Here is a 14,046-nt window from a genome sequence, read left to right on the forward strand (position 1 = left end):
AGGATAGCTATGATACACACTGACCACCAGGGGGCAGATGCTCAATGCAGGAGCTGCCCCCTGGTGGTCAGTGCACTCCCACTGCCAACCTCCTGCTAGCTCTGCAACCTCCCATGGTCCCTCCCCTCAGTTGGCCATCCCCAATTAGCCACTATCCCTGGCCGGGCTGAGGGACCTTACCTGTGCCCAAATTCATGCACCAGACCTCTAGTGCAAATTGTATGCATATAAGTTCTTTGGTTAATGTCTTCAGGTATACTTTGTATATGATTTGGTTATTAGTTTCAGGTGTATAACATAATGATTCTAGAACACCATTTTAGGCATTTTTAACCAATCCTCTTAAACTCCTTAGCAATCAAAGGATGACAATTTTTGTTCTTTAGATCCCACATATGAGTGAGATCATGTGATACTTGTCTTTCTCTGACTGGCTTGTTTCACTTAGCATGATACTCTCTAGGTCCCTCCATGTTGTGTCAAAGGGTAAGAGATCCTTCTTTTTTACTGCTGCATAGCATTCCATGGTGTAAATGTCCCACATCTTTTTTATCCACTCATCTACTGATAGGCACTTGGGCTGTTCACATATCTTAGCTATTGTAATTAATACTGCTATGAATATAGGGGTGCATACATTCTTTCTTAGGATATATTCCTAGAAGTGGGATCACTGGGTCAAATGGCAGTTCCATATTTAATGTTTTGGTCCCTGGTTATTGATCATATATCTGCTAAAAGGTCCCAGTGAGAACATGGCCAGGAACCTATTCTCAGGGTTTGGGTCCAGGCAGCTCAGTGAGTAAGCCCCTAGTCCAGGCCACATATTTTTCTTAGCATTAAGCACATAGTGACTATAAGCTCTGATTCATAAGTAAGGAAAATGAAGAAGTCATTTTCATAAAGGAACTTTAGAAGAAAACAGGTAATTGCTAATTCTTGAACTATTTATCTAAAATGAACAGTTAGTGTTCAGTGACAAAATACTCTACAAATATTACATTTTTAATTTTAAAATCAAATTAGCTGACAGCAAAAAAAAACAAACAAAAAAAAAAAACAGGCATTCAGTCAAAAGTCCAGCAGCCAATGATTTATTAGAGTCAGGTGTGTCTATCTGAGAAAATGCACCACAGCCATGAAAAGAACCATTAGGAAGACCGCTGAGCAGGCCTGGAATGCTATTAATATGAGCCCAGGAGAACTAGCCAGAAGGCATGACTGCACACATTTCCAATTCTGTGAAGAATATGGGTCCTTGTTGAAAAAAGACTAGAGAATGATACTAGCTGTTTTAGAGTGTGACACTGGGAGTTGGGGTGGTTTCATCTATTTTCCCTAAAATGTTGCTTTATTGTTGTTAAAGTTTAATAGTAGCAAATTTTTAGTAAAAGCAAACATTCAAAATTATATTCATTATATGTCAATATATCATTGAATTGCCTTTGTCCAAAAAGAAACCATTTTAATAGCTAATGTCCTTATTCTTCCTAGAGACAAATTGTCTATTTTGTCAAGTAAGTTAGTATTAAAATTATTTACCAGATTTTAGCTTTTGCTTTTCAATAAAATTACGCATCTCTGATATTATTAAAGCAAAGAAAATTCTAAACAAGAAATGGGCACATGAAAATTAGAAATGTTTATTAAATAAAGCAACTTAAATCCTCAAATTTTCTCTAGGGGTTGCTTTTATTAAAATACTAGAGGCCTGGTGCACAAAAATTTGTGCACTCGGGGGGGTCCCTCAGCCCAGCCTGTGACCTCTCACAGTCTGGAACCCCTCAGGGAATGTCCACCTGCTGGCTTAGGCCTGCTCCCCAGGGGACTGAGCCTAAGCTGGCAGTCAGACATTCCTCTGGCAGCCTGGGAGCCCTCAAGGGATGTCCACTTGCCAGTGGGGAGAAGGCCTAAGCTGCGGTCAGACATCCTTAGCACTGCTGAGGAAGCAGGAGAGGCTCCCACCACCACTGCTGTACTGGCAGCCATCAGCCTGGCTTGTGGCTGAGCAGAGCTCCCTCGTGGGGAGTGCACTGACCACCAGGGGACAGCTCCTGCATTGAGCATCTGTGCCTGTTGGTCAGTGTGTGTCATAGTGACCAGTCATTCCCAGTCGTTCTGCTGTTAGGGTCAATTTGCATATTACCCTTTTATTATATAGGATAGAGGCCTGGTGCACAGGTAGGGGCTGGCTGGTTTGCCCTTTGAGTGTCCTGGATCAGGGTGAGGGTCCTGCTGGGGTGCCTGGCCAGCCTGGGTGAGGGGCTGAGGGCTGTTTGCAGGCTGGCCACACCCCCTTCAGGGTGGGGGTCCCTACTGAGGTGCCTGGCCAGCCTGGGTGAGGGGCTAATGGCCATTTTCTGGCTGGCCATGACCATCGGCTAGAAGCAGGTATCTGGGATTTATTTATCTCCTATAATTGAAACTTTGTAGCCTTGAGCGGAGCTCAGGGCAGGCAGGAAGCTTGGCTTCCTCCATCGCCAGGGGCAACCCAAGCCTCCTGCTGCTCCAGTTCCTTGGCCGCTGCCATCTTTGTGAAGGAGTGAGGGAGTGATGGAGTGGGGGAGTGATGGTTAATTTGCATATTACTCTTTTATTAGGTAGGATGACTGCATTTATTTTATTTAATGTTTAAGAGTAGCTCTTTTAGAGTTCTTATTTTACAATTGACCTTGGAGAAGGAAAGTTAATGTTTAGCTTCATTGTAAACCATTATCTAATTGATCAGTAAATATTAGGGGGGATAGTATTCTTATATTTTTAGAGGTTTTATTTTAAAATAGACATTGGGAGAGGAAAACTGATGTGTTTGGCTTTATCTTAACTCATTGTCTATTTGACCAGTAAATACAGGGATTAAACAGTATTCTGACTCAGCAATACTGGGGAAAATGAACCATTACAGAAAAGACAGGAAATCTACATAATTCTAAGGGTGGAAATAAAAAAATAAGAGGAGGGAAGAAATGTTACGGTTTTAACTGACCTTTGGGATTTGGAGTCCACTGAACTCTGTTGGTTGGTGTCTCTGTTGCCAATATATGGATCCTAAATGGACTGTTTCCCTTGTCTCAGCCCCATCCACACTCTGTGAAGGCAAAATCTCTTTGAGCTGTGACACACAGAATTTGGGTGAGAAGCCAACATAGGGTTCCCCTTCACAGCTGCTCCTCGCCCACTTCCCCGGCATTGCGAAGGACCCCACATCCCATCTCAGTGCCCCTACCCAGCCTGACCTTGCTATGCTTCTATGCACAGGACAGTGCCCAGTCTTCCTCCCTTTTCTTTCTGGTCAACTCACATTTGCCCAGTGAGATTAAGAAACTCCCCAGTGCCATTTCATTTTGTCAAATTAAAAATTATGCCCTTCTGTGAAGTGCCCATACCTTTCTTTAGCTGTTTTTTTTATTTTGTTTTGTTTTAAATTACATTCACTTTTAAAAGGTTACTTTCTGATGCTGTATGCCATCCCATCAGATTGGCAGAAGGACTTGGTAAAACCGCACCTGGTTCCTTGGTAAGAAGGAGTCACCTCTCCACCCACCCCACCCCCCATCGACCCCCACCTTTGAAGCAACTCAGCAAAATATTCAGAGAACCGGGCTACACTATGTCAGAATTATCAACAAAGGACATGACACATACTGAGGAAATTATAAAATGTGTGTCACATACAAAAAGCATGTCAGGTGCAGCCGCCTCCTCTCAACACAGGCTCAGGCCCAGCCCACATGCAGGCTCTGTGCTCCTTGGCTGGGGAGGCAGTAGAGATGTGGCTAGGCTTTTCAGTTCCCTGCAAAATAGCACTTGATTGCATTGTCACTGAGGTAGCAGCGTTACTTTATTTGGCCTGAATTTTCATTATAGCATTCTTATATCATTATAGGTTTCAGTTATGCTTTAGAAGTGCTCTTTTCCAAATGTATAGATTAGCTTATTTAATGAACCTGCTAGATTGCATGGCCTGGGGGAAGAGTCTGTCCAAAAGAGCTTGCCTTTCATCTCCACGGCAACGTCTACCCGGGAGAGATGAGTCAATTGCCACATTTTCTCCTCTCTCAGTAGCTGCCTTTGAACTTTGATTCACTGGCTTAAGGTACTCTGCAAATTCAACTTATAAATCAGTCCTGGAGACCTTGTTTGTAGTGGAAATGAGGGGCGGGCTTGGTTGACCCTCTTGATTTTCCAGCCCTGGTAGGGATGGCGTTCCTAACCCTGGTCGTCACTCTGCCTACACTGCACATGAGCTGGGCGGGGACCCCCATCAGCTGCTCTTTGCGAGTGGTTCTTCGGTTCTTCGGATCTAATGGACTTTGCTTATTCGCAGAGGATGGCTCCTCCCTTGAACTCCTTCATTTCATTTCTTTTCCTTCCCAGATATCTCTTGCTTTTTCCACAGCACGTTTCCCAATTGTTTTTGAACACTTTAGCTTGCTAATGCTGGACATTCCTAGCTCTAGTTCTGCTTTAAATGTGGTTCATATTCTACTTCTTTTCCTCCAACAGAATGAATTAATATTTGGAAAACCAGCCTGTCTTAATTGTTATCACATTTCACATCTTATGCTCCAAAACAATTATCCCATTTTATCTGAAAGTGTAAGTAACATGTAGCTTTATGAAAGAACATATTACAGAAGATTTTTTAAATCTTCCTGAAGAAAAGGAGAGAGGAACATAGGCATAAAGAAAATAAAAATGGCCGAAACCGGTTTGGCTCAGTGGATAGAGCGTCGGCCTGCGGACTGAGAGGGTCCCTGTTTGATTCCGGTCAAGGGCATGTACCTGGGTTGCGGGCATATCCCCAGTAGGGGGTGTGCAGGAGGCAGCTGATCGATGTTTCTCTCTCATCGATGTTTCTGGCTCTCTGGCTCTCTCCTTTCCTTTCTGTAAAAAATCAATAAAATATATATAAAAAAGAAAATAAAAATGGCAATAAATACCTATTAAAATAACCTTAAATGTAAATGGATTAAATGTTCCAGTCAAAAGACATAGGGTGACTGAATGGATTAAAAAAAAAAACAGGTGACCAATATATATGCTGTCTACAAAAGAGACCCATCTCAGAACAAAAGATACACACAGACTGAGGGTGAAAAGACGGAAACATATATTCCATGCAAATGGAAAGGATAAAAGGCGGGGGGTAGCAACACTCATATCAGACAAGTTAGACTTCAAAACAAAGGACATAACAAGAGACAAAGAAGTCAGTCCATAATACTGAAGGGAAGGCTTCAATAAGAAGATATAGCCCTTGTAAACATATATGCACCCAATATAGGAGCACCCAAGTACATAAAAAAAGTATTGATGGACTTTAAGGGAGAGATTGACAGCAATACAGTCATAGTAGGGGACTTTAACACCCCAGTGACATCACTGGATAGATCTTCCAGACAAGGAAACAGAGGCCTTAATGACACACTTGATCAGGTGGATCTAACCAATATTTACAGAACATTTCCCCCAAAGCAACAGAATATACATTCTTCTCAAGTGCACATGGAACATTCTCAAAAAGAGAACACATGTTAGGGCACACAACAAGTCTATACGAACTCAGGAAGATTAATATAATAGCAAGCATCTTCTGGGATCACAATGGCATGGGGTTAGAAATCAACTACAATAAAAAAAAACACCTCAAAAACACTCAAATACATGGAGGTTAAATAGCATGTTATTAAACAATAAACAATGAATGGGTTACCAATGAGAACAAACAAGAAATGTAAAACTCCCTGGAAACAAGTGAAAATGAACACACAGCCACCCAACTCCTATGGGACACAGTGAAAGCAGTCCTGAGAGTAAGGTTCATAGCACTGCAGGCTTCCCTCAAGAAAAAAGAAAAAGGACTCATAAGTTATCTAACCTTACAACTACTAGTAAATGACTTCGAAAGAGAACATGTGAGTCGCGACCATTGGAAAACACATATAGCATATCAGATATTTACATTACGATTCATAACAGTAGCAAAATTACAGTTATGAAGTAGCAACGAAAATAATTTTATGGTTGGGGGTCACCACAACATGAGGAACTGTATTAAAGTGTCGCAGCATTAGGGAGGTTGAGAACCACTGGCTAGAGGAAGTATAAGTAAGGAAATAATAAAGATCAGAGTGGAAATAAATGACATAGAGACTTTAAAAAATGACAAAAGATCAATAAATCCAAGAGCTGGTTCTTTGAAAAAATAAACAAGATTGATGACCCCCTAGCCAGACCCATCAAGAAATAAAGAGAGGAGACCAAAATAAGTAACGTTAGAAATGAAAGAGATGCTATAACAACAGGCACCTGTATATGTCCTTTCATAGCTGACAAATGAGCTCATATTGGAGAGACAGATTCTAATGTCCAGAAAGCATAGGCTATATTTTATTTCTTTTGAAAAATGATTGTCTAATAAATACCCGTTTCTGAATGTTAAAGAACAACAATAACCAAAACATGTATTAAAGTTTTCTTCCTGGCCATTCTCTCAAACATGTCCTCCCTGGACAGCATGCTGAGGCCCAAGCCAATCTTCCCATGTCTGTGTTCTGTGCAGGTTGTTCGATTACCACGGCCGCGTGCCTCCACCTCCCCGCGCGGTCATCCCGCTGAAGCGCCCCAGGGTGGCTGTCTCAACGACTCGCCGGGGAAAGGGGGTCTTTTCCATGAAAGGGGGGTCGAGATCTGCTGCCAGCGGGTCCTCTTCATCAGGCTCGAAATGTAAGTAGCCTCCTTCATCTCCTTTTTTTTTTAATTTTTTTTTTGAGCTAACCGGTCCTTCATCTCCTTTTAAAGAGGGTGGGGTAGATACATTGCGTGAAGCCTGTGCCAGCAGGTTGCCACACAAGCAGAGTGTCTGCTGTGCACTAAGTACTAGAGGAAAACTGGTAAGAAATGGGTCACTTTCCAGCACAAACGCAGGCGTGATTGACGAAACCCAGGAGCACTTTGAAAACTTTGATCTGAGCAAATAACGAGCTGTTGGCCCCCTTAGCTTGTGGCATTTAAAGTCCTGAAGCAGAACATGTTGCTTTCAGTGAATGAACAATTTCCCTTCTGAATATAGTGCATATACTACCTTTCTAGAGGAACATTATGCAAAATCTATGCTTGTGTGAGTAATTGAAAATGCATTAGGATCATGAAGATAGGCAAACTGCATAGTAGAGGTATAAAAGTGTAACTTGCCATCCTACTCTAAGTCATTATGAGTTACTAGAGGCCCAATGCATGAAATTCATGCAAGAGTAGGCCTTCCTTCCCCCAACTGCCGGCACCACCTTCCCTTGACACTCAGGACCTGGGCTTCCCTCTGGCCACTGGCACCCAGGACCCAGGCTTCCCTCCTGCCACTGGCAGGCACCCAGGACCTGGGCTTCCCTCGAAGCCCTGGCTTCGTCTGGAAGGTCATCCAGAAGGAAGTCCTGTCTAATTAGCATATTACACTTTTATTATTATAGATGTGTCTGCAGACATACTTAATGTTATAAAAATAAAATATTTATATAATTTTACATTGCTGAAAGGTAGAGACACAAACTTTCTAACTAAACACACTTCTAAATTTTTACACAGACTGATTCAGGAAAAACTCTAATATATTATTGGAATACTATCCCTAAGGAAAAGTGAGTGAAGTTTCCTGCATTCTTTGAGATTACATTCTAGCAGAGAAGAAACAGACAATAAGTAAGCAAATTAAAATATGAGGTAGTACATGGCCAATTGCCACTATGTTGAGGAATCGAGTAGAATAGAGACAGAAACAGAAAACGTTGGGAGAACTGTGTCACAGGATAGTCTATGACAACCTCTTGGACGAGATGACATGAGCAGAGACCTCAAGGAAGTGCATGAGTGCCCGGCTGTCATGGTTCAATGGTTGAGTGTTGACCTAAGAACCAGGAGCCCACGGTTTGATTCCTAGTCAGGGCACATGCCTGGGGTTGCAGGCTCAATCCCTAGTAGGGGCCATGCAGGAGGCAGCTGATCAATGGTTCTCTCTCATTGTTGATATTTCTATCTCTCTCTCCTTCTCCCTTCCTCTCTGAAATCAATAAAAATATATTTTTAAAGAAGAAAAGAAAAGAAAATGCATGAGTAAGAGTCCTCCAAAGTTGTCCGGGCAGGGCGTTCTGGGCAGAGAGAACGGTGAGCACAGACTTGTTCAGTCAGCGTAGCTGGGGAACAGGGAGGGAGCCAGGAAGGTGCAGAGCTGGAGGGGTCTGGGAGGGAGGAGTGTGGCTGATAACAAGCTCAGAGAGGTGGGGGAGGCAAGATTCAGTGCAGCTTGGAGGCCCTTAGCGGGACTTTGTGGTCACTCTGCATCCTAGCCCTTTAAGACAAGGCAAATACTGTTCTCCCAATGCATCGATGAGTAAACACCAGGAGGTCACATGGCTGGTAAGGGGAGAGCCAGGCCTGCAGCCGGGCCTCGTGCCTCCCATGCCAGGTGCTGTACCTACCACATGGCATTGCCCTGACCTTCGGGACTCCCAGAGGTGCTAAGACGGAATCACCGAAATATTTTGTCTTTACTGAAGGTGTACAAAAAACTAGCTCAGGGAGAAGGACTACACTGATGCTCTGGTAACTGATAAAAGTTTGGTTTGCTCAGAATGTGGCCAAGAATGTGACCTAGTTAATGTCACCCAAATAGCAAATAAAATAGATTTACAGTTCCCTGTGTGCTTATCTGCCCATTTGTCTATCTGCTCTGTGGTAGCTAAACATGAATTCCCTTTCTGAGTCTTAGTAATAAAATAAAATGAGTTTCAGCAGCAGTTCCTAAACAGAGTGCTCTCAGATGATTGTCAAAAGTAAAGCAAAGTTCTTGAATTTGGTTTTTCTGTGGGAAATTGAACATTGAATTGCCTGTTACATTTACAGAAGACTTTTTCTACCATGGTAATATTAACTTAACTTCACACAGAAATATCAGGCTCTGTGGATTCTTTGCCCTGCGGTCGCTTTTAAGACAAAGTTTATCAATGGCAACATTGTTGGCCTATTGGCCACAGCGATTCTTCATCGCATGAGCGTGTTCTGTGCTTTGCAGATCATGTAGCATTCCTGACCCCACCCCCAGAGGCCGGTGGCAGCTCTGTCTCTGTAACAACCAGAAAGACCCTGGCACTAAGGCCGTGTCCCTACTGGTGGCCCTGCCCTCCTTGGTGGCCTCCTCTGGCAAGTGCCACTCAACTGTGCAGACTCGGCCACGCGGAGGCCTTCCCCGCCTGCCCTGCCCGGCGTGCAGAGAAGACTGGGGGGATCCAGGGGTTATTCTAATGTAAAATCTTAGTATTCAAGTATTTTTCACCTTTGTATTTTTTGATTTCTAGTTTCTCTTGGGTCATGGAGAGAAAATGGGGATGATGAAAATCCTTTTGAGGTTTTTATTAAGAATGTTGGGCTCGTAAAGAACAGATTGTCTAAATCGGCAGTTCTCAACTGTGGGTCGTGACCTCTGTGGGGGTCGAATGACCCTTTCACAGGAGTCACCTAAGACCATCGGAAAACACATATAATTACATATTGTTTTTGTGATTAATCACTATGCTTTAATTATGTTCCATTTGTAACAATGAGATTGGGGGTCACCACAACATGAGGAACTGTATTAAAGGGTCGCAGCATTAGGAAGGTTGAGAACGACTGTTCTAAATGGACATATAAGCAGGCCCTATTTTCTGCTTCCAGTGTAGGGCTGAGGGTGTGTGTTACCCTGTGGACTGTGTTACCCAAATCCTCCATAGCCCTGCTGTGTTGTGGCAAATTGATGTCAACTTCTGAGGGTGATGAAGACCCTCTACCACCGTGGTGATTTCACTTTTTTCTTTTCTTGAGATTTTGGTTTATATCCTATGCTGCTTGCGTGGTTTTTATGAAATAGCTTATAATAATAATAGGAAAAAGAATAATAGCTAACACTTTTTTAGTGTTTATGATAGCTATGGATTCAAGTACTTTACAGATATGAACTAATTTATTCGCCGTCACTGCCCTGTAAGTGAGGTATTAGTATGTCATTCCCACTTTACAGGTGTAAAATTATAATTTTTCATTTATGATTAACTAATATGTTGGATTATATTTCTTCCATCATCATGTCAGGTGTATAATTTATTGTTTTCCCTCTTTTCCTTTCCTTACTTTTGCTTCCTTAATGAATTTTCTTTTAATTCCCATGTCTTCCACAGAAACTACCTTTATTTGGATATTTCACTAGCCTCCTGTTTCATTAGTGGCTATATTAACATACTAAACTGTTTTTGAAGAGTAACAAAGTTAATGTGAATGTTAAAGTCACATGATTACAAACCATTTTACATTTTGTAAATAGCTCAGAGGAAGCACTGTGTTGGTGACAAACAGTATGATTACTTATTTAGACAGTGGTTTCTAAGAGGTGGCACGCTGGACATTTTCAGATAGCGCTTTGCTGTGGTGTAAGGGCTAAGTGTCCTGCACGTTGTAGGACACCTCACAGAGCGGATGCCCACTAAATGTCAGGAACACCACCCTCTCCAAGTCATGGCCATCAAACAGGTCTCCAGACATGGCAGAAGTGCCCTGCAGGGGGCTATTGCCCTCTGTGACAATCACTGATAGAGGCAGCGAGCTGAAGAGTCTTTATTTGTCCCTGGGTAGACTTGCCCCACAGGAGATGAACATAATGGAAATATTTTCCATCACATAAGTCAGAGCGGCACACATCTTTCGATGCAGGCAGACAGCGCCATCCTGTACGCCCATTTCCTTCTCAGATTGTATCTCACTGCAGCAAAGGGCACAGCCATCATTTTGTTGACTGCATCTGAATGTAATAATGTTTATCACCAAATCAATGAGCTATTTAGAGAGAGCAGGTCTGAAATTATTTAGCATGCCTTCTTTTTTCAAAATAAAATCCTGCAGTGACAGCTTAGGAGAAAATGTTTAAGATGGTCTGTGTGATATAACCTAATCCTAGTTTCTCTAGTGTCTAAAAGCAAGTTAAAGCCATTTATCCTAGAACCTGTTAGGTTTTTATTTTCATTTATCATGTTGCTGATCTTGAAGAATAATTTTAAATTCAAAGCCTATAACCAGTCATAGAAAAATAAGTTATTATAGTCAACTAGACAAGCATAGATTTTTATTATGACATTATGTTTTCTTTTTTATGTTTACAAGTTATTTATTTTCTTACCAAACATATGAATAGAGTTGCATAGTTAACAGCATGTTTTTTTGTCCTTTTTTTTTGCAAAGCTTTTGTTGTAGAATTTATCTAGAGGAAAGGAGTAAAAGACATAAAGATAAAGGCATCATTTCAACAGAGGAAATACCCTTGTAAATATCAATGCACCTAATATAGGAGCACCTAAATATATAAACTCCCTTGGAAGGCAGTATCTGATGTCATCCAAAACACATGTTATGAATGCAAACTCAAATACTAGCCAGGCCCATCTTATATAGTAACTTAAAATGCCATCTCTAACTGGTTATCCACTTATTTACTTTCCTACTTTTGCTCTCTCCCATCCTCCAGACTCATATACCCAATGCCTACTGCTCACATGTGCATGAGGACTAGCAGGCGTGTCACAGGAAACCGGTTTAAACAAAACTACTGGGACCTGGGCCAGTGAAATCTGGTCACTGAAGCCCCAGGCATGGGAGAGTCTGAGAAAACCCCTTTACTTCCCAGTGGGCTCTCACCCCCCTCCCCTCCCCTCCCCTCCCTCCCACGCTGTGTCCCCTGATCTGAGGCTTGGCTCTCACGGTGTCCCCCTGAGTGTCACCTGGAAAGGGTGTGGGGAGGACGGCGAGTCTGGTGCAGAAAAGGACAAGCATGGAGGGGACGTCACAGCGTGGGCAACATTGGAGCTGAGGGGGAGGAGTGAGCGTGCGGGCGGACCAGTGGAAACACAGGAACAAGGGCTTGGGTGCCTGCAAACACGACACACCCACGGTGTGAGCAGCTCTTCCGGAGCCTCAGGCCTTTAAAACACGGGGAAGAGGAGTTGAGCGGAGAGATTTGGAGCCAACTGGGAAGTGAAGCCTTTTTCTCAGATTCTCACATCCATAATTTCTAAATTGCAAAATTCGTAATCTTCAGTAATTAGATCTAACTGTCCCCAGCACCCAGCTTTCCTATAGCAATAATTGTATAAGAGCACACGTTGATTAAAAGTATTCAGGGGGGTTAGGGGTTAATGGGGGGATGAGAACACAATTGTAATAACATAACCAATAAAGAAATTAAAGATTAAAAAAATTATTTGGTAGTATTCTTTTTTAAAAAAAAAAACTATTAATTTCAGAAAGGAAGGGAGAGGGAGAGGAGAGGGAGAGAGAGAAACATCAATGATGAGAATCATTGATTGGCTGCCTCCTGCACACCCTCTACTGGGGATTGAGCCTGCCACCTGAGCATGTGTCCTGACTGGCAATTGACCCTTGACGCCCTGGTTCATAGGTCGACACTCAACCACTGAGCAACACCGGCCAGGCTTCAGTATTACTCTTAGGAAGAGAACTACTCCTGACTCTTGCTAGCTCATACTCTACATGAATAATGTGCTACAGTCAATGTGATGTGTCTTTAAATACAAGAAGTTTGGATTTTAAGAGTCAAGGGGAACTGGGAAAAAATGCAAATTGGTGTTTGCCAAAGGCAGGCGTTCTTTTCTTATTTTTTGTCATAGGGCTTCTGATAAATTAGGAAAGGGCTACTTCCACGTCATTTTCTCTCTGCACTTCCTGCTTGGCTATCTAGCCTCATTTAGGCAGTCAGCTCCATTAGTGGCCAGCACACACGCTAAGTTGAGCTGGACTTGCAGTGACCATACTTGCATACAATACCTACAGATTGTCTGGCATTTGCTAATTTCTCACTGTGTTTAAGATGTGCTTAAGATTCGGGGGAAGGGTCAGGGAGAAGAGGAAGGAAGAAAGAAGGAAAGAAGGAAGGGAGGGAAGGAGGGAGGAAGGAAGGAAATGAGGGAGGAAGGAAAGGAGGAAGGGAGGGGGAGAAGGAGGGAGAGAAGGAGGAAGGGAGGAAGGAAGGAAAGGAGGGAGGAAGGAAGGAAGAGGAAATGGATGCCCTCTCTCCATTCAGGGAGTTTTGTTGTTGAGAGCCTATGGTGGCATAAATCCATTAATATGTCTTACTTTAGACAACTGCCCATAATTTCTTCTTTCTAAAATGTAATATTGTCAGAGATCAGAATACTATGTCAATCAGGAATCGGAATAATTTTCACAGAGCTGGTTTAAGATGACAAAGGGAAGAAGTTTCCATTCGGTGTTAATCTGAGTTAGGGTTTCTTCTTAGACGTTCATATCATGCTAAATTAAGGAGGACAGACCTGAAGCCCAGGCCTCCTGGTAGCAGGAGCCTCGCAGTGAGGAAGAGGAGGAGCTGGCCCAAACCCAGGAAACATCCCCAAGCAGCCCCGCGCGCTCCAGCGCAGAGCGGAGCCTGAGCGGCTCTCAGGAGGCCACGGTCAACCCGAGGAGGGACATGGAGGGGGTCCGCAGCAAGGCGCCCAGGAGCAGCTGTGAGAGGCCATTAAACAGACGGGCGAGACACGCCCTCCCGCGGGCTAGTCCGGGAAGAATTCACAGGACAGAAAAGACAGACTATGGTTCCTGAAAGGCACGTGGGATATTTAACAGACATGTTCGTGGGGGAGAGAGCGTTTTTGCTGGAGAGGCATGTAAATAATAAAAATAATAGTACTTAACACATTGCGTACCGCATAGAAATCTCTAAAACATACGCCAGGGACCACACGTTTTGGGGTCAAACTGCACGGTATTTAAATCATCATAATGCACTTTAGGTGTTGTTTTTCAATAATTATAACATTTTTATTTACAAAAACAATTAAACAATTAAAGTTCCTAGTACTTTTTTAACGTATGGTACTGCGTAAAACATTTTCTTCTATGAAGAGGGACCAAACAAAATTTACGTAAGTATCTAGATTTGCTCCTTTTTCCATGGGTGGCACAAACTGCAGACTCTCGTAGGAAATTTTTTAT

The 14,046-nt window shown here is 42.8% G+C and overlaps 1 protein-coding gene across 5 annotated transcripts in view; it reads left to right on the top strand.

The window, feature by feature from the left end:
* The window catches only part of RALYL (RALY RNA binding protein-like), a 564,488-nt gene that overhangs the window by 506,597 nt on the left and 43,845 nt on the right, over positions 1-14,046 (top strand). For all 5 annotated transcript variants that reach the window (XM_006759135.2, XM_006759133.2, XM_015560925.1 and 2 more), the window contains one exon: positions 6,566-6,729. In XM_006759135.2, the coding sequence (XP_006759198.1) occupies positions 6,566-6,729 (164 nt within the window). The remainder of the gene's footprint in view (positions 1-6,565; positions 6,730-14,046) is intronic.

The sequence above is a fragment of the Myotis davidii genome, unplaced genomic scaffold (assembly GCF_000327345.1).
Source record: "Myotis davidii unplaced genomic scaffold, ASM32734v1 scaffold14, whole genome shotgun sequence".
Classification (NCBI taxonomy): domain Eukaryota; kingdom Metazoa; phylum Chordata; class Mammalia; order Chiroptera; family Vespertilionidae; genus Myotis; species Myotis davidii.